Source organism: Lucilia cuprina, chromosome 4 (assembly GCF_022045245.1).
Source record: "Lucilia cuprina isolate Lc7/37 chromosome 4, ASM2204524v1, whole genome shotgun sequence".
NCBI lineage: Eukaryota > Metazoa > Arthropoda > Insecta > Diptera > Calliphoridae > Lucilia > Lucilia cuprina.
In genome coordinates, this window is record NC_060952.1 from 88,830,626 (window position 1) to 88,851,809 (window position 21,184).

General features: G+C 30.3%; 2 protein-coding genes across 2 annotated transcripts; both read left to right on the plus strand.

Annotated features, from left to right (window-relative positions):
- Nucleotides 1-4,599: 4,599 nt before the first annotated feature.
- LOC111675491 (glutamate receptor ionotropic, kainate 2) lies at nt 4,600-16,085 on the plus strand. Its single transcript, XM_023436261.2, has 7 exons — nt 4,600-5,177; nt 5,325-5,505; nt 5,580-5,716; nt 11,330-11,497; nt 11,603-11,775; nt 11,881-12,318; nt 15,748-16,085. Exons 1-7 carry the CDS (start codon nt 4,600-4,602, stop codon nt 16,083-16,085), a joined length of 2,013 nt encoding a protein of 670 aa, XP_023292029.2.
- Nucleotides 16,086-19,364: 3,279 nt separating this feature from the next.
- On the plus strand, nt 19,365-20,928 carry LOC124419592 (class E basic helix-loop-helix protein 22-like). Its single transcript, XM_046949692.1, has 3 exons — nt 19,365-19,862; nt 19,930-20,094; nt 20,162-20,928. The coding sequence occupies exons 1-3, from the start codon at nt 19,423-19,425 to the stop codon at nt 20,292-20,294; spliced, it is 738 nt and encodes a 245-aa protein (XP_046805648.1). The 5' UTR covers nt 19,365-19,422; the 3' UTR covers nt 20,295-20,928.
- The last annotated feature ends 256 nt before the right edge of the window (nt 20,929-21,184 follow it).

Sequence of the window (21,184 nt, forward strand, 5' to 3'; positions counted from 1 at the left end):
TAGGCAAAATAGTAAATAACTCGAAATTCTGACGTGATAGAAGGAAATCGAATGGAGATTCAGTTAGCAATATCTATAAAATATTTTTTTAAAGGAGAATTTCTGTGCATATTAGTGTAATTAGAATATTAAAGAATTAATTATTTTGGCAGGAAATAAATATTTTAAATATACAAGTCATACTTGCCCATTACTGATACATACACTACTTAGTTAAAGATGTATGTTTTTAAGTTAAATGAGAGGTAGTCTATTTAAACACTCCACACCACATGGAACATTCGACATCAGTCCATAAAAATTTCACACAAACACATTTAAACACATATATCTGTATATTTTCTCATAAACAGGAACAGACAAACAGGTGCACACATTAACATATGTCTTCATACACAGAGATCCTCATATATACAAATATATGTATATCATAGCAGTTTGTTGAAAGTTTACTTGTTTATTGTATTGTTGTTTTATCATGGCGCTGTTGTTGTTGTTGGTATTCTTTTGGAATTTCTCTTTATATTTTATATTATTATTATTATTTTATACTTTTTGAGTTGGTACTTGTTAATGAAAGTATGTCAATGCACTGAAACATATCAATGAGTTCAGTCGAGAAGTAACTGTATGAGTGAGTAAATTTCTAGTGCTGATACATGTAAGTAGTATATGTGTTTATATATAAATACATGTATATGTATGTCTGTATGTAACTGTGGAGAGCTCTCTGGCTCAATATTTTAAAGTAAGTTACAGGATATTGATTTTTATATTGTAATAATGAATATAAGCTGAATAAACGAAAAACAACAACAACAAGTATAAAAATATAGGTGTGCTATATATAGAAAATATGTATGCTGTTGGCTTTTTGATGAATATTTTTTGCAAATTGCAAAGTAAAACCAAACAAAATTGAACAGCAAAAAAAAAATATTTATAAAGTAAACTTTTAATTAATCAAGCTATAACTTTTAATTAATCTCAACGAAATGCTTGTTGTATATTTATATTTTTATCTCACTGTCTGCAGATTAAAGTGTTTTTAAATATTTACATATTTTATGTTTTACTTTATTATTTACATATAAAAATATATAGTTTTAATTGTGAATTTATGGTATTTGCAGTAAGATTGTGTTTTTCTTGAAAATGGTTTTATGGAATTAAATATAAACACTTAAATAATTTCTGGAAATAAAAAGAGAAATATTTATTTTCTGGTATAAATATGTGCACATTATTTTCATATGAAATTTTTTAATTATCTACACAGAAATAAGTTTCAGTATAAACAATTATGAACTGCTTTCATTCACTAAAGTTAATAATATTTAAGAATAAGTTCCTAAATTGTATTAATTTATTTTATTTATATAGCTGATTTTTTTAATTTCAATATATATGATTGTTTTCTAAAAAAATGTACGATACTAATAGGTAACGCATTAGTAACGCAAATAGTATTAGTTCTACAACTAGTTTCAGAACACATCATTTTAGCCTGAACTCGTTCTAGTTTGGCATTGAGACTAATGATTTTTTTTTTGAAATTGTCACCTTCAGAACTGTTTCTGAGGAAACGTTATGGAGTCGACACTCGTTTTTTGGAACGCTTCTGGAACTAGTTCTTTAATCAACAATTTTTGTTTGAATTTATCTACCCTGGAACTAGTTTATTGGAAGTTTTACCAAACGTATAAAAAAATAATTTTAAGACACTGTTGAGGAATTTTTATTATTATACCAATGTAATTTAATTTTTAATTCTTTCGCACCTCTAATCTTTTAAACTTTTTTTTTGCAACTATATACTTTACAATATTTTAACTTTTTTTCTTTCGGTACCATTCAATTAGGGATGTCTTTAGTATCTTGTAGTTCAGTTGAATGCAAAAATATACATATGAATGCGTTTTTGATTTCGATAAAATTAAGTTTATAAAATTTAAATTTTTTGACATTTTTTTCCATTGATTCCAAAAAGTTTTTTTGGAACTAGTATGCGTTCCTTTGAACTAGTGTAGTAGCAATGTATAACTAGTTGCAAAAAACTAGTTCTTTGAAGACTATTAAAAGGAATTTGAGAAACCCAACAATATTCTAAGATACGGGTACGAGAAGTAATGGCGACAGAGCTGTTGTTTAAGAATCTGAAGTGGTTCTGTTTTCACTGGTTCTAGAACAAGTAGTTTTTAGAACAAGTTCTAAAATTTTTCCTGGGCGAATATTTATTGCATTATTTTTTTCTGTGTAGATATTATCAACAATTGTGCATTAAAAATTGTTTATTTTCATTTATAAGAAAATTTCAATGTGGGACATCATGACGTATGACTATTTTAAAATATATTACCCATAAATCATACGCCTACGAATGATAATAATGAAGTATGTAGAATTAAGGAATAATAGTTTTGGATATATTTTTGATATAATTAAAATAGAATTGTGTAAAAAAAGCTTAATATTTCTTGGATTTGGCTCGTGTTTAAACCAAATACTTAAGTAAAATGAATTAATAACGTTATATTCCGTAGCTTTGTTTAATCGTAAGCTTGTTTTACACATACATACAAACATAGCTTAATCGACTCAGAATTTTATAAGAACCTGGAATATATGTTGATTTTCAGATGAATAATTCTTGATGTTTCACACGAAATGACAAACTTATATTTATAAAGTCACCTTCTGTGTGGGGATCTTTATATGAGAATATGTTTAATACACACCAATCCTCATAAAATTTAGCATGAAGTTTTTTATTTGCTATAAAATTTCGTTGTGTTAGTGCAAAATTAATATATTTTGCAAAAATTTCAATATCTTTTTGTTTTACAGTGAAAAATGCAAATTACTGCAAATATCATTAAAGCGTCATTTGTAATATAAAATTTTATTTTGTCTAATATTTGTTTAGTAATAATTTGTAATTAGGCAAATACAAATGGCTATTGAAATGTCAACAATTATTTTGACATAATAATTGAAAAATTGTCAGTAATTTGCAACAGAATTAGCAAGGCATTTAAAATTATTGTAAATCACATACAAAACAATATAATAAAGAAAGAATTGTTATTGTTGTATATTCTGAAGTAAACGTTTTTAATGCAAAATAATTAAATGGGATTTTTTTTCTTCAATATGCGTTATTATCGAGCTTGGGGGGTTATGATTAGAATGACATTTGAAGTAAGGGTAATTAAAGATTTACCAATTATAATTACTTGTAATTGAATAAAATTATTTGTAATTGTAAATTTACAACATCAACTATTAGCAAATTGAAGAATTTCCTATTATTTGCTATTGTTAATTTTGTCCGAAGTAATTGTTGTAATTTGTAAATTATTATTTATCAATTACATATTAGTTATATACAATTGTCAATTACTCATTACAAGTAATTGTAATTGACCATGTAATGAGCTACATTGTCTGGTTATAATAATTGTAATTTTTTCCATGTAAGTTGTAACTAAATTAAAATTACAAGTAATAGAAATTAGTTATTGTTCAGTTGCACATTAAAACTAATTGTAATTGACTATTTAATGATTTACTTTGTGCATTGTTTAACCTCGTGTCTGATTACTATAAAATTACTAAATATATATAATATATATATATATATATATATATAATATATATATATATATATATATATATATATATATATATATATATATATATATATATATATATATATATATATATATATAAATATATATATTTTATATATATATATATATATATATATATATATATATATATATATATATATATATATATATATAAATATATATATATATATATATATATATATATAAAATGAAATATACCCACGAATATTTACATATGTGTCCCCTTGTCTATTCATTGCAAATAATGCGACAACCATAAAATTCTCAGTAAATCCTTAATTTGACTAAAAATGAGAACAATTTTTGTCCGTAAAATGTCAATAAAATTTAATTACAAAAACTTCTACTACTTTTAAAGGAAAGTTTTTGCTGGGTACATTTTAGTTTTATATAATAAGTTAAGCGAAATACTTTAAGTGCTGATATTGTACATATTACGAAATTCACCAATAATTGCGCAATTATGACTAAACAATAATATGAGTAGTGACAATTGTCTATAATTTAACTGTCAACTACTTTCAAATGAAAAATTACCAAGCCTACGGCTTTTAAAAATGCCACTAAACGGATATTACAGCAGTTTTGTCAATTTCATTGTATGTTTACAATTATGTGTATATATATATTTAATAGTTGGTATTTATACCATAGTATTGGTATTTGTGTGATAATGTCATTAAATAGCTGGCAAGGTTTGTATTTGTAACACTTTTAAAGTGAAGCCGATATGATGGTGTTTATAATACAAACATACTTGAAATGAAACAATAATAAAATGAACAAACAACAACAGTAGAAAAATAAATTACCAATGAACCAACCAACAAACACAAACAGTTTCACCAACGGCTATATAAAATAATATAAAAGCCAAACATCAAACAAAAGCAGCCATAGTGTCAGAACGTTAAACAACAGCAACAGCAACAACAACAACAACGACATGCATTTAAGCGGATCTGAAGTAATTGCAGTATTGTGTATCACAACCGCAATCTCTACTGCTATAGAAGTGTTAACAACACAAGTGCAACAGCAGAGAAACTTCATCAATAACGAAAACAAAGACAACAAAAGCAACATAAGTACTTCTTATGAATTAAACGTATTAAATGAATTTCTTGATTATAATCAGCTACAACGTGCCATCATTATTTACACATCATCCACAAGATACCAGGATAATGTTGTTAAGGATAACTTTATACAATTGCCATTAATTCGAAAATTAACAGAAAATTATCACATACAATTTGTAAATACTTTAGCCACCAATAACACTGAATATTTATTTCAATCGCAAAGATCCGGCTTAGTGGTTTTTATGAAATATGTAAGGGGCGATAAAGGAAAAGAAAGGATTTTGAAAGTTTTTTCATTGAGAGAAAAGTTGAATAAGTCATTTGTGTGGTTGGTTTTAATGGAAAATTTGGAAAATCCATTGACTGATATTGAAGATTACTTTGGCCATTTAAATATAAGGATTGATGCTGATTTTACTGTGGCTGTTCTTCGTAATATGTAAGTGCTATTAATAAATAAATTAAAACAATTTCAACAAAGAAAAATAAGAACAGCAAAGATCCCACTCAATTGTATTCTACATTTTACTATATTTTATACATATTTTATAACTAAGTATAAAACATGTAAAATTTTTAATTTCAGTTTTACCTTAGATTTCTACGATGTTTTTAATATTTGTTATAAATGTAGAGAACCTTTGCAAATCGAATATAAAGGAAACTGGACTTTGGAAACTGGTCTCCAAATACTAAATAAATTTCGCTTTGGTATTGCTAGGCGCAGAAATAATTTTCATAATCGTTCTGTAAAGGCAACTACTGCGGTAAGAATTATAATGAGCACAAAATACATATTTTAACTGTGCTTTAAATTTTTCATTTCGGAAACCCAATTCAGATACTTAATAAACCTAAAAACTATAATAGATCGGATTTAGATTACCTTAGTGATGACAAACATTATATGGAAGATGATGCCATGCAAAGGAAAACCTTTCAGTTGATAAGGCTAATGGAAGATATGTTCAATTTAAGGTAACGACATCCATGGTCGTTCTCTTCTGTTCAGTTTTAGTTCTAGTTCTGTTCAATTTTAGTTCTAGTTCTGTTCAATTTTAGTTCTAGTTCAGTTCTAGTTCTAGTTCAGTTCTAGTTCAGTTCTAGTTCAGTTCTAATTCAGTTCTAGTTCAGTTCTAGTTCAGTTCTAGTTCAGTTCTAGTTCAGTTCTAGTTCAGTTCTAGTTCAGTTCTAGTTCAGTTCTAGTTCAGTTCTAGTTCAGTTCTAGTTCAGTTCTAGTTCAGTTCTAGTTCAGTTCTAGTTCAGTTCTAGTTCAGTTCTAGTTCAGTTCTAGTTCAGTTCTAGTTCAGTTCTAGTTCAGTTCTAGTTCAGTTCAAGTTCAGTTCAAGTTCAGTTCTAGTTCTGTTCTAGTTCTGTTCTAGTTCAGTTCTAGTTCAGTTCTAGTTCAGTTCTAGTTCAGTTCTAGTTCAGTTCTAGTTCAGTTCTAGTTCAGTTCTAGTTCAGTTCTAGTTCAGTTCTAGTTCAGTTCTAGTTCAGTTCTAGTTCAGTAATACAATTTTTATTTTGACCTACAGAAAAGCCTTTTAATGGCTTCGTGGGTTCTTTAAAATAAAGTGAAATGTTAATACATATTATGAATGCATGCAATAAAGATAAGATAGTTCTAGTTCAGTTCTAGTTCAGTTCTAGTTCAGTTCTAGTTCAGTTCTAGTTCAGTTCTAGTTCAGTTCTAGTTCAGTTCTAGTTCAGTTCTAGTTCAGTTCTAGTTCAGTTCTAGTTCAGTTCTAGTTCAGTTCTAGTTCAGTTCTAGTTCAGTTCTAGTTCAGTTCTAGTTCAGTTGTAGTTCAGTTGTAGTTCAGTTCTAGTTCAGTTCTAGTTCAGTTCTAGTTCAGTTCTAGTTCAGTTCTAGTTCAGTTCTAGTTCAGTTCTAGTTCAGTTCTAGTTCAGTTCTAGTTCAGTTTTAGTTCAGTTCTAGTTCAGTTCTAGTTCAGTTCTAGTTCAGTTCTAGTTCAGTTCTAGTTCAGTTCTAGTTCAGTTCTAGTTCAGTTCTAGTTCAGTTCTAGTTCAGTTCTAGTTCAGTTCTAGTCTAGTTCAGTTCTAGTTCAGTTCTAGTTCAGTTCTAGTTCAGTTCTAGTTCAGTTCTAGTTCAGTTCTAGTTCAGTTCTAGTTCAGTTCTAGTTCAGTTCTAGTTCAGTTCTAGTTCAGTTCTAGTTCAGTTCTAGTTCAGTTTCTAGTTCAGTTCTAGTTCAGTTCTAGTTCAGTTCTAGTTCAGTTCTAGTTCAGTTCTAGTTCAGTTCTAGTTCAGTTCTAGTTCTGTTCTAGTTCTTTTTCAGTTCTAGTTCAGTTCTAGTTCAGTTTCAGTTCAGTTCAGTTCTAGTTCAGTTCTAGTTCAGTTTTTTTTTAGTTTTTAGTTCTAGTTCAGTTCTAGTTCAGTTCTAGTTCAGTTCTAGTTCAGTTCTTTCAGTTCTAGTTCAGTTCTAGTTCAGTTCTAGTTCATTCTAGTTCAGTTCTAGTTCAGTTCTAGTTCAGTTCTAGTTCAGTTCTAGTTCAGTTCTAGTTCAGTTCTAGTTCAGTTCTAGTTCAGTTCTAGTTCAGTTCTAGTTCTTTCTAGTTCAGTTCTAGTTCAGTTCTAGTTCAGTTCTAGTTCAGTTCTAGTTCAGTTCTAGTTCAGTTCTAGTTCAGTTCTAGTTCAGTTCTAGTTCAGTTCTAGTTCAGTTCTAGTTCAGTTCTAGTTCAGTTCTAGTTCAGTTCTAGTTCAGTTCTAGTTCAGTTCTAGTTCAGTTCTAGTTCAGTTCTAGTTCAGTTCTAGTTCAGTTCTAGTTCAGTTCTAGTTCAGTTCTAGTTCAGTTCTAGTTCAGTTCTAGTTCAGTTCTAGTTCAGTTCTAGTTCAGTTCTAGTTCAGTTCTAGTTCAGTTCTAGTTCAGTTCTAGTTCAGTTCTAGTTCAGTTCTAGTTCAGTTCTAGTTCAGTTCTAGTTCAGTTCTAGTTCAGTTCTAGTTCAGTTCTAGTTCAGTTCTAGTTCAGTTCTAGTTCAGTTCTAGTTCAGTTCTAGTTCAGTTCTAGTTCAGTTCTAGTTCAGTTCTAGTTCAGTTCTAGTTCAGTTCTAGTTCAGTTCTAGTTCAGTTCTAGTTCAGTTCTAGTTCAGTTCTAGTTCAGTTCTAGTTCAGTTCTAGTTCAGTTCTAGTTCAGTTCTAGTTCAGTTCTAGTTCAGTTCTAGTTCAGTTCTAGTTCAGTTCTAGTTCAGTTCTAGTTCATTCTAGTTCAGTTCTAGTTCAGTTCTAGTTCAGTTCTAGTTCAGTTCTAGTTCAGTTCTAGTTCAGTTCTAGTTCAGTTCTAGTTCAGTTCTAGTTCAGTTCTAGTTCAGTTCTAGTTCAGTTCTAGTTCAGTTCTAGTTCAGTTCTAGTTCAGTTCTAGTTCAGTTCTAGTTCAGTTCTAGTTCAGTTCTAGTTCAGTTCTAGTTCAGTTCTAGTTCAGTTCTAGTTCAGTTCTAGTTCAGTTCTAGTTCAGTTCTAGTTCAGTTCTAGTTCAGTTCTAGTTCAGTTCTAGTTCAGTTCTAGTTCAGTTCTAGTTCAGTTCTAGTCAGTTCTAGTTCAGTTCTAGTTCAGTTCTAGTTCAGTTCTAGTTCAGTTCTAGTTCAGTTCTAGTTCAGTTCTAGTTCAGTTCTAGTTCAGTTCTAGTTCAGTTCTAGTTCAGTTCTAGTTCAGTTCTAGTTCAGTTCTAGTTCAGTTCTAGTTCAGTTCTAGTTCAGTTCTAGTTCAGTTCTAGTTCAGTTCTAGTTCAGTTCTAGTTCAGTTCTAGTTCAGTTCTAGTTCAGTTCTAGTTCAGTTCTAGTTCAGTTCTAGTTCAGTTCTAGTTCAGTTCTAGTTCAGTTCTAGTTCAGTTCTAGTTCAGTTCTAGTTCAGTTCTAGTTCAGTTCTAGTTCAGTTCTAGTTCAGTTCTAGTTCAGTTCTAGTTCAGTTCTAGTTCAGTTCTAGTTCAGTTCTAGTTCAGTTCTAGTTCAGTTCTAGTTCAGTTCTAGTTCAGTTCTAGTTCAGTTCTAGTTCAGTTCTAGTTCAGTTCTAGTTCAGTTCTAGTTCAGTTCTAGTTCAGTTCTAGTTCAGTTCTAGTTCAGTTCTAGTTCAGTTCTAGTTCAGTTCTAGTTCAGTTCTAGTTCAGTTCTAGTTCAGTTCTAGTTCAGTTCTAGTTCAGTTCTAGTTCAGTTCTAGTTCAGTTTCTAGTTCAGTTCTAGTTCAGTTCTAGTTCAGTTCTAGTTCAGTTCTAGTTCAGTTCTAGTTCAGTTCTAGTTCAGTTCTAGTTCAGTTCTAGTTCAGTTCTAGTTCAGTTCTAGTTCAGTTCTAGTTCAGTTCTAGTTCAGTTCTAGTTCAGTTCTAGTTCAGTTCTAGTTCAGTTCTAGTTCAGTTCTAGTTCAGTTCTAGTTCAGTTCTAGTTCAGTTCTAGTTCAGTTCTAGTTCAGTTCTAGTTCAGTTCTAGTTCAGTTCTAGTTCAGTTCTAGTTCAGTTCTAGTTCAGTTCTAGTTCAGTTCTAGTTCAGTTCAGTTCAGTTCTATTTAGTTCAGTTCTAGTTCAGTTCTAGTTCAGTTCTAGTTCAGTTCTAGTTCAGTTCTAGTTCAGTTCTAGTTCAGTTCTAGTTCAGTTCTAGTTCAGTTCTAGTTCAGTTCTAGTTCAGTTCTAGTTCAGTTCTAGTTCAGTTCTAGTTCAGTTCTAGTTCAGTTCTAGTTCAGTTCTAGTTCAGTTCTAGTTCAGTTCTAGTTCAGTTCTAGTTCAGTTCTAGTTCAGTTCTAGTTCAGTTCTAGTTCAGTTCTAGTTCAGTTCTAGTTCAGTTCTAGTTCAGTTCTAGTTCAGTTCTAGTTCAGTTCTAGTTCAGTTCTAGTTCAGTTCTAGTTCAGTTCTAGTTCAGTTCTAGTTCAGTTCTAGTTCAGTTCTAGTTCAGTTCTAGTTCAGTTCTAGTTCAGTTCTAGTTCAGTTCTAGTTCAGTTCTAGTTCAGTTCTAGTTCAGTTCTAGTTCAGTTCTAGTTCAGTTCTAGTTCAGTTCTAGTTCAGTTCTAGTTCAGTTCTGGTTCAGTTCTAGTTCAGTTCTAGTTCAGTTCTAGTTCAGTTCTAGTTCAGTTCTAGTTCAGTTCTAGTTCAGTTCTAGTTCAGTTCTAGTTCAGTTCTAGTTCAGTTCTAGTTCAGTTCTAGTTCAGTTCTAGTTCAGTTCTAGTTCAGTTCTAGTTCAGTTCTAGTTCAGTTCTAGTTCAGTTCTAGTTCAGTTCTAGTTCAGTTCTAGTTCAGTTCTAGTTCAGTTCTAGTTCAGTTCTAGTTCAGTTCTAGTTCAGTTCTAGTTCAGTTCTAGTTCAGTTCTAGTTCAGTTCTAGTTCAGTTCTAGTTCAGTTCTAGTTCAGTTCTAGTTCAGTTCTAGTTTAGTTTTAGTTCAGTTCTAGTTCAGTTCTAGTTCAGTTCTAGTTCAGTTCTGGTTCAGTTCTAGTTCAGTTCTAGTTCAGTTCTAGTTCAGTTCTAGTTCAGTTCTAGTTCAGTTCTAGTTCAGTTCTAGTTCAGTTCTAGTTCAGTTCTAGTTCAGTTCTAGTTCAGTTCTAGTTCAGTTCTAGTTCAGTTCTAGTTCAGTTCTAGTTCAGTTCTAGTTCAGTTCTAGTTCAGTTCTAGTTCAGTTCTAGTTCAGTTCTAGTTCAGTTCTAGTTCAGTTCTAGTTCAGTTCTAGTTCAGTTCTAGTTCAGTTCTAGTTCAGTTCTAGTTCAGTTCTAGTTCAGTTCTAGTTCAGTTCTAGTTCAGTTCTAGTTCAGTTCTAGTTCAGTTCTAGTTCAGTTCTAGTTCAGTTCTAGTTCAGTTCTAGTTCAGTTCTAGTTCAGTTCTAGTTCAGTTCTAGTTCAGTTCTAGTTCAGTTCTAGTTCAGTTCTAGTTCAGTTCTAGTTCAGTTCTAGTTCAGTTCTAGTTCAGTTCTAGTTCAGTTCTAGTTCAGTTCTAGTTCAGTTCTAGTTCAGTTCTAGTTCAGTTCTAGTTCAGTTCTAGTTCAGTTCTAGTTCAGTTCTAGTTCAGTTCTAGTTCAGTTCTAGTTCAGTTCTAGTTCAGTTCTAGTTCAGTTCTAGTTCAGTTCTAGTTCAGTTCTAGTTCAGTTCTAGTTCAGTTCTAGTTCAGTTCTAGTTCAGTTCTAGTTCAGTTCTAGTTCAGTTCTCAGTTCTAGTTCAGTTCTAGTTCAGTTCTAGTTCAGTTCTAGTTCAGTTCTAGTTCAGTTCTAGTTCAGTTCTAGTTCAGTTCTAGTTCAGTTCTAGTTCAGTAATACAATTTTTATTTTGACCTACAGAAAAGCCTTTTAATGGCTTCGTGGGTTCTTTAAAATAAAGTGAAATGTTAATACATATTATGAATGCATGCAATAAAGATAAGATAGTTCTAGTTCAGTTCTAGTTCAGTTCTAGTTCAGTTCTAGTTCAGTTCTAGTTCAGTTCTAGTTCAGTTCTAGTTCAGTTCTAGTTCAGTTCTAGTTCAGTTCTAGTTCAGTTCTAGTTCAGTTCTAGTTCAGTTCTAGTTCAGTTCTAGTTCAGTTCTAGTTCAGTTCTAGTTCAGTTTGAGTTCCTTCATAAGACACAATAGTTACTGCAAGTTACTTCTTAAACTGATTTTTGTTTTACTTTTCAAAGATTTGAAATCCATTTTACTGATAAATGGGGAGCTGAAGCAAATGGTAGCTGGTCAGGAGTTATTGGTCTCTTAAATACACATCAAGTAGAATTATCCTTGTGCCCCTTAAGGTACTTATTAACAAGAATGCAAGTTATTGATTACTCTAGAAATATACATACTGAAAAGTAAGTGTCCTAAAAACTATTTATTTTTGTTTCTAAATATTTGCTTCTTTTGTTTTTATATAATCTCTAATATTTTGTTTCCTTATGCCTTTGGTTAAACCCAAGAATACATTTTCTATTTCGCCATCCTAAACGTACAAGTATTCGCAATATATTCTTTGAGCCATTAGCAGACATTGTTTGGTGGTGTATTTTGGCCTTAATTGTTGTTACAATACTCATGTTGACCATACATGTGCATACGGAATACAAACTATTTACGAAATTACAAAGACAAAGTCAACAACAACGACTTGCTGAAAACAATATTGAAGTAATGGGAACTGCTGCTGGTAATTTTGGAGATGCCCCAATACAATTTCATTTTCATACTTACCCAACAGCGGTGGAGAATCATTTCGATTTTATTGTTTTATGTATTATGGAAGCTATATTAATGCAAGGTCCAGACCCAGAATTATTTCGCTGCAATTCAACACGTGTACTTATCATCAGCGTATCTATATTTTCAATTTTGCTAATGCAATTCTATGGGGCATTCATTGTTAGCTCATTACTGTCAGAGCCACCACGTACCATAACAAATTTACAGGCTTTGTACAATAGCAGCATGGAGGTGGGCATGGAAAATATATCATATAATTATGAAGTTTTTATCAACAACAAAAATCCTTTAGTAAGCAATCTGTACAAATATCGTATTTGCAATAAACATACAAATCATGAGAATATATTAACGCTTGAGGAGGGTGTCAAAAGAATTGGCAAGGGAAATTTTGCTTTTCATGTGGCTATCGATCGGGCATATCGTCTGTTAATAAGTGAGTATAATAGAAATTTAATTTCAAAAATCTATGTTTTTTAATTGAAATTCCAGAAAATTAGCAAATATTTTTTTATATTGTTTTAGTTCAGTTGCTATGCACATTAATAAATAATTGTACATTTAATTAATTTTTATTAAAAGACTGTTTCGGTGTGTCAGTGTGTAAAATTATTTAAATATTTAAATCGATTATGTTTTAATAATTTATTATTTATTGTTAATATTCTATTAATAATGGAATTTTATTACAATTATAACGTGTATTTCATATTGTTTAATATTTTAAATTCACTTTAAGTTTTTATTTTTATTTTTTGTATTTTAATTTTAATTATTTAAATTTTGTACTACAAATTTGTTTGTACAATGTGTACATTTAAATATGTCATATCTGTTTTTGTATATTTTTTTAATATTTATGGTTTTGAATTCTGTATCTGTAGCTATGTGTAAATTATAAAATACATTCATTGACAATTGAATGATTTTTCATATGATCACGTTTTTAATGTTTTAAATAAAATTTATTGTTAACAATAAAACAAAAGAAAAATACAATTAATTTTTATTAAATGCGCTACACAAGCGTTAGTAAAATATTATGGCGCAGCCCTCTTACAATGCTTGCTTTAAAATATGGTATTATATAAGTAATTAAAATGATCGGATTTAGTAACTAAGCATTTTTTGTTGCGAATTTTATTGTTATACTGTATTATGGCCGTAATTTCAGCATAGATGTATTTTATATGTTTTCATTAAAGTTTCTTAAATTTTATAAAAATTTCAAACAAAAATTCCTAAAAAAGGGGGAATTTTGAGAAGGATGTGTCACCAAGGCACGGTGGTAAATTCCAGCCAATAAATCTATAACTTCTTTATTTCTTTAAGTAAATAGCTGAAATTTCCACAAATGTTCCTTATAGGTAAGGTTTGTTTGGTACTGAATAAGGACAATATTGGTTGAATATTTTGCCTAGGCCCCAAACAAGTGACCCCCCAAAAATGTCCTTAAATACTCATAAGTACGTTAAATATGAAGCAATTTTCAAGAAATTTAGCACAATTCAGTTTTATGCATTCATAAATTTTACGGTATAGTATCGCGGACATCGGGTCATATTTGACCATAGTCCCCGTATAAGGTCTTTAAATGCTGATAATTGGGTTAAAAATACTAGTAAAGCAACGAAATTTGACACAAAATATCTTTATAGGAACCTATCACTCGCACAAATTTTCTGGCAATCGATCCATAATTAATTTTATGAGAATTTGTCCATAATTGACCATACCTCTCATATTAGATTTCTTTATAAAAAATATTTCAACACTCATTACTGGCTCAAAGTTGTCCATAATTGATCCTTTCCATTATATAAGGATCCTTAAAAAAACTGATAAATATCATCATAAACATAAACGTCAACATAAACAAGTTTTATAGGCGGTAAAAATCTTTCAGTCAAATTTAATTTAGTTCGGTCCATAATTGACTCTTTCCTCTTCCATTTGATTTTGCATTATTGATAATATGTCGTCCCGTTCTATATATTTATGAAATTGAAATATATGAAAAGTTCAGAATATATAATAGATGAAGTGATTAAAAAACACGTGCTAATTTACAAAGAAAATCTATAAGAAAAAATCATAGTCTTCATATATATATAAATTCTATCAGAATTAAATAATTGAAACAAATCATTTTTGGGCGTAATAGAAAGAAGGTGTCCAATCCATAAAGTCCAGATCCTGCACTTATGATATTTTGAATAGCTTGTTCTAGAGTAAAGCATATCCTAGAGATAGCAGCCAGTGCAAGCTGAAACTGTATCAGTTGATTTTGGTATTGGTTACGATTTCAGCAGCTAATAATAAAAATGATCCTAGTAGTTCTACAAACTACAAAGCATTGCCCTAGATTAGTCGATATTTTGCTCCTTTTGAAAACTTTTGCAGTTTTAGAAATTGTTAAGGTGTTTCATCAATTCATGCAATCCCGGAGAAAAAGAGGTGTTTCCAATACCTCAGTCTGGCCGGGACTATAAATTGGTACAGTCTACTGACTGGCTTAGTTCTTGCATAGATTGAAAAAGGTCAAACCAGATCACCGCATAATCTGGTATAACGGTTGGCTAGTTGCCCGCAGGACTATGTCCTAGCTGGTCAGTTGGTTGAGGTTCCTTCGGGATCCACGTAGTGGATGTGGTTTAATCTTATATTCGGAGGGAGAGAATGTTGGTTTAAGTACTGATATCTCCTTTACCGAATTTGTTGGATATGCTCTCTTCGAACAGGTCTGTGTACAAAGCAGCATATGTTGGATACCTCAACCCAATCGATTTTGGGACGACGATCGCGTTATGGGATACCAGCATATGCTAGGAAATTGTCAGGTAAGTATTCAATGGTTGCCTGCCATCCTGTAGATTGATCTTTTTGATTATGAGAATGGAACTGATGCGAGGGATTGTGTGAACGATTGAGAAAGTCTTCATATATTGGAGATTAGTACTAATTTAGTATGCCGTCTTCGCTTCGGGGAAGTTCCTCGGTGCTGTTGCATCTCAACAGGATATATTGATATATGCTACGCGACTATTTGTCGTGGCAATTATTGAAATTGTTGACTTTGGAATTCCTACTTCTTTTGTCACATTATCGGTTTACAAAAGAGGGATCCTGATCCATTTGTTGGACATTTCGGACTATCAAATACGTTTTTAGGTGCTGTTGACAAATTAACAGAGGCCATCCCAAGATCTAACCAAATTAAGGCATATGTAAGTTTTGGGGCTAATTATTCGCTACCATTTCGAGAGCAAAACCACACATTACCAACAATACCACGTAAATATCTATACAAACCTTAAACTATAAACTACAATGTAAAATATATTGATATTATCCTTCATTTAATTTGAAAATAATTATGCATTATTTTTCTGTTATAAAGCAGCGCATAAATTTAAAGATAGTTTCCGTCGGTTTAAGTATATTTAACAATGGAATGATATATGTTTGGATAAAAATATTTTATAAATAGACTTTGTGGAAAGTTTTTTAATTAATAAATAAATTAACAAGCAATGGCTATGACCACCACATGTGACTAAATGATACAAAAAAGAAATATGTTTTTATGTGGTATAAAGCAAAAATTAATCATACGCCATGATGAACGAGAGATTTACTTATGAACGTCAATACGTAGTATAATTTTTATGTTTGAGTATAATCAAAGTTTTTTTTTTCCATAAATGTACATATGTAGGTTATTATTCTATTGTTTGTGTAAATATAAAACGAATTATAGAAGAATGCAAAAGCGAGTTGTAGTTTTAAATAATGTTTTATACTAACATATAAATACGTTAAAAAATGTTCATTAAAATAAATTCTCTTTCTTTTCTCCTGCTAGCTTTTCTAACTGAATCTCAATTTTGTGATTTACAAGAAGTGAATTTTCATCAACCGTTTACATTTTCCTCTGGAGTGGGCATACGGAAATCTTCACCATATTATGAACATATTACTCTAGCATTGGCCATGTTTCAAGAGGCAGCCTTATTGCCATACAATAATAAAAAATGGGAAGTAAATAAAATCGATTGTACAGCCATAAAAGGTGAAGAGGTCGAAGTTGATTTACAACATTTTGCACCAGCTTTAGCATTTTTATTTTTTGCAATACTAATAAGTCTTGTGGCTTTAATTGTTGAAATTTTGTATAAAAAGTTTTCATTACGAATGATTTAAAGAATGATAGCTCATTTATAAATGAAAATAAAGTTGTCAGATCTTACAACATTGGCAGAAAATGTGTAGCAATAGTATAAACTTACAATTTTTTTCTTACAAAGTTGTATTGCAAAAAGCATTGTTAGTGTATTTTAAATTATATATATTTTTTTAGACGTACTCGAGTTATATAATCTCTGCTCTGTTGATTCGGCAACAGCACCTAGAGACGTAACCGGTAGACGAAATACGATCCATCAATAAGTCGTAGACATTGCTCTTACTCACAGGGACACACTGTGGTAATTCTGATATGAACAGAGTAAACTCTGAACATATCTGGACAAGGAAGGATAATTCAATGGTATTATATGTATATAATACCTTTCATCCATCATCATTTAACCAAGCACACATTTCAGTCATACGACACATTCATAAGAGAAAAACATACGAAACATTCATTAGGTAGACAGGTGGGATAAGGCCCGCCGAACCTCACCTTCATCCCGTACCATATACAATTAATACCAACTCATTTCCAACGCTTAATTTTACAGCCACTCCTCTGTTTTCGGCAACAGCACCGAACTTATCCCAAAATATTGACTTTATCATGCATCAGTCTTTTAACCGCCACTTACTCTCCCCGCGAATTTGGGTTTAAATTACAGCCACTACGTGGATCTCGAAGGAACCTCAAACAACTGACCAGCCAGGACACTGCGGGCAACTGGCCACCCGTAGTACCAGATTATGCGGAGCTCTGGTCAGACCTCTGGCAATCTATGCAAGGACTCAGCCAAGCAATAGTCAGTCCCCAATTACCTTTTCTAAACGTTTTCGTAATCAGTACATTACCAGATCTGCCAATATTGTAAGTTCTTTTATAAACAGTTATACATAATTTAATAATATAGCTTTTTCAATAATTTTGTTTAATAATTAATTGAAATGCCTTGTCTTGGGAAATATCAACATTTGTATTTTTATATGAAAAAATGTATCAACATAGTATTGAAACTTCTATACGAATTAAATTCCTAAGTCACATTGAAATCGGGAAATTATTTAAGAAATAATTAATCTTTGCACATTACAACATATAATAAATATTATACCCCATTACAATTTGGCACAATTTTCACTTGTATTCACCTAAATAATAATGGGATGAAAATCGTTTATGCCAAACAGGAAATATTGAAAACAAAATGTAAAGGCAGGCAAGCACAACTAACACTTATAGACAAACACAGACTTACACGTAAACACTTAAACTCAATAACAACAAGAATAAGGCAGCGAAAAACAAAAACCTAAAGAGAATAGCATAATAAAAACAACAGAAGTTAAATGAAAAAGTTTTATAATGAGTACTTACATATTTCGAAGAGAAAATATAATGAAATAGGAAACAACACAAATATGTACCTTTAAAGTTATGAAAAATATATAACAAAGGTTGAAATTATTATTGTACAATGTACATAGTATAATGTTGAATAGTCAAGTATCAAACAAAAACAAAAATACCAGAGTTTGATGAAATGTTAATTATAACCTGCATCAATGAAATTAGATCTTTAAAAAATGGAAACAAAGCCAAACGGAAGTTAAAAAAAAATCACAAAAAAGAAATAATTATTAATTAATTGCTATTAAAAACTATTTACAAACTATTACAAATGTCTGGAGCTGAAATAATTTTTTATGAGTAAGGAATAAGGTTTGCCGAGAAATTTAAATTTGATATTTTATTTGCTTAAATCATTATTATGAATTTTGCTATTGTATGAATGTTGTATTGAGATGGTTTTCCTCAATTCATCAATTGCTATTAAAAACTATTTACAAACTATTTCAAATATCTGGAGCTGAATTAATTTTTTATGCGTAAAAAATAAGGTTTGCGAAGAAATTTTGTGAAAGAAATTTAAATTTGTTAAATTCTGTTCAAGATCTGTTCTAGTTCTTGTTCTGTTCTAGTTCTGTTCTTGTTCTGTTCTAGTTCTGTTCTAGTTCTGTTCTAGTTCTGTTCTAGTTCTGTTCTAGTTCTGTTCTAGTTCTGTTCTAGTTCTAACTAACTAACTAACTAACTAACTAACTAACTAACTAACTAACTAACTAACTAACTAAGTAACTAAGTAACTAAGTAACTAAGTAACTAAGTAACTAAGTAACTAAGTAACTAAGTAACTAAGTAACTAAGTAACTAAGTAACTAAGTAACTAAATAACTAAATAACTAAGTAACTAAGTAACTAAGTAACTAAGTAACTAACTAACTAACTAACTAACTAACTAACTAACTAACTAAACTAACTAACTAACTAACTAACTAACTAACTAACTAACTAACTAACTAAGTAACTAAGTAACTAAGTAACTAAGTAACTAAGTAACTAAGTAACTAAGTAACTAAGTAACTAAGTAACTAAGTAATTAAGTAACTAAGTAACTAACTAACTAACTAACTAACTAACTAACTAACTAACTAACTAACTACCTAACTAACTAACTAACTAAGTTACTAAATAACTAACTAACTAACAAACAAACTAACAAACTAACTAACTAACTAACTTTCTAACTAACTAATTACCTCTTCAACACTACTCTCTGACATAAAAGTGACATTCAGTGCTACAGTACCGACAGACCGAAGGGTCTGTTGCCTCTCTTCCATTCAAAGGCCTATTCTTCATTAAGTCTATTTTATTGTATATAGTTGCAAAGAAAGTAAATCTTGTTAAGTTGATAAGGGGATGTATCAGCAGTAAATGTTTAGAAACTCAGTTCCCTTGATATTCCTAAGAATTTTTTCCGTAAAATCATTTCTAAACTCGTTAAGGGCCAATGTTTATGTGAAGGATTAAATTAAAATGTGTTTTTGAGTACTCAATTAGTTAATTTTGTTTGCTAGCTTAAGCACCCAATTGTGGTGGTTAAACTTAAATAAGAACTGGTTTTTATAAAAATAAACAGTAGAATGTTTTAGATTTTGATTAGTACAAATAGGAGACACTTCAAAACCTAAAATATATGTTGTTAATTTAAATTTTTGGCAATTTTCATATTACAGTAAGAGTTGTCTTTTTCTTTTTTGTAAAACATGTATTATTTTGATAACAAACTGTGACGTTTTCTCTTGTTTTGTATGGCAACACAGCGAAGTTTAATCTTATGCTGAAACATATCAAAGAGGGATTATTATCAGAATCAATTTATTTTTAGATTAACTAATCAGATTATTAATTGGCATTTGATCGCCAACTTAAAAACCCACTCTAAAGCGAATGAGTGCGTAGTCAATAATTAATTTTCTTTTCTTACTTTTAGACTAGAACACAAAGATGGATCATCCTAATCTTCCCTTTGGTTTTGCCCTACCAGGACACACACATCCACCCATACCACCAACAGCAAATATGTTAGGACCCCACCCTAGTGGTCATCCTGGGCCAACATCTAGTCCACCACAAAGTGTGCCTGGTAGAAGAACACCTCTAGGTTCTGTTGGCCTAGGAGGTTTCTATGCTCAAGGTTTGGGTATGTTACCGCCCGGAGATGAAAATAAACCAGATTCGGGTGTGGGAACAGCAATGGATAAATCAAGTCCTAATCTAATGTTAGCACCATCAACAAGTAGTAGTGGAATAGGAACTTCAACAGCTGGAGGGCTAATAGCTTCTGGTAGTGGAGGAGGTGGAAGTAGTTCGGGTTCGGCAGGAGGTGGAGGAGGTAAACAGAAGAATAGACAAGGCAAAACTGTGAGATTAAATATAAATGCAAGGTGAGTGTTTGTTTTAGAAATAAGAAAAAATTTAATTTATTTTAAAATAAATTTTTACCACAAACAGAGAACGTCGTCGCATGCACGATTTAAACGATGCCTTAGACGAACTGCGCAATGTGATACCGTATGCTCATTCTCCTTCTGTGCGTAAACTTTCCAAAATTGCTACCCTATTGTTGGCTAAAAATTATATACTTATGCAACAGAATGCCATAGAGGAATTAAGAAGGTTTGTATTGGATATTTTTAAAATTGTATAAAAATTATTTGTAACATTTATTTCTTGTCATTAACAGACTTTTAGCTTATATACAAAGCACCACTGGAGCCGCTCCCTTGGATTTGGCTTCATTTCCTGCAGCTGCTAAGCTTCAAGCTTTGCTGCAGAGTGCGGGCAGTGAATTTAATGATCCACCCGGTAGTAGTTAAAGTTAAGATATTTTTAATTGTTCAAGGAAGTATATATTTTGAGTAATTATTACATTTAGTTATAAAAATGAGTTTAAAGAAGATCAGTAGGAAATCGTCAAATAAGATCATTATTAATGCCTACAAATAGCCAATGTATTATTTTCAATAGAATTCATTTATCATCCGAAACAGTTTTTTTTCATTAAGCGTAAAAAAATAAAAAATCCCTTTCATTGATAAATTCAAAAATATGAATTTGTTAAATTATTTAAAATTAGTGAAACTAATTACATCAGAAATTAGGAGCTAGCGCTTAATTAAAAATTTCTATTTCACTTGATTAATTAGTTCAAAAAACAATTTTTTTTTGTAATCAGAAAAAATCTTATAATTAAAATGATAATATTGCATCAGTTTGTTATATTTGTCTTAATAATATTATTATTAAAGAATCTCAATATTTTAATACAAACAAATTTATACTTAATTTAAAAAATTACGTTGCAAAATAAAACGAAAAACAACACCAGCAAATTTTTGGTAAAATATTAAAGTTTTATTTATAAAAATTTAAATGATTTTGAATTTCAACTGATCTCCTTTTACACCAGTATCCCTATATAAAATTGTATTATATTTCATGAAAAATTTCCTTTTAATTTTAGTATTAATATTTAAAAGAAAAGCAATTTACTTGTCAATTTTGCTTAATTTTATGCAAAAAAAAATCTAGTCAGTTTGAAACCATTTTTAATATAAGATATTTTATTAAGTGATATATTAATTTTTATAAAATATTTTAATCACAAGAAAAACACAACCAAAGAATAAACTATTAATAGTTTATAATTTAAAATAAACATTAAATTAGTTTTTAAGTTATATTTTAAATTGAATTAAAACGTTAC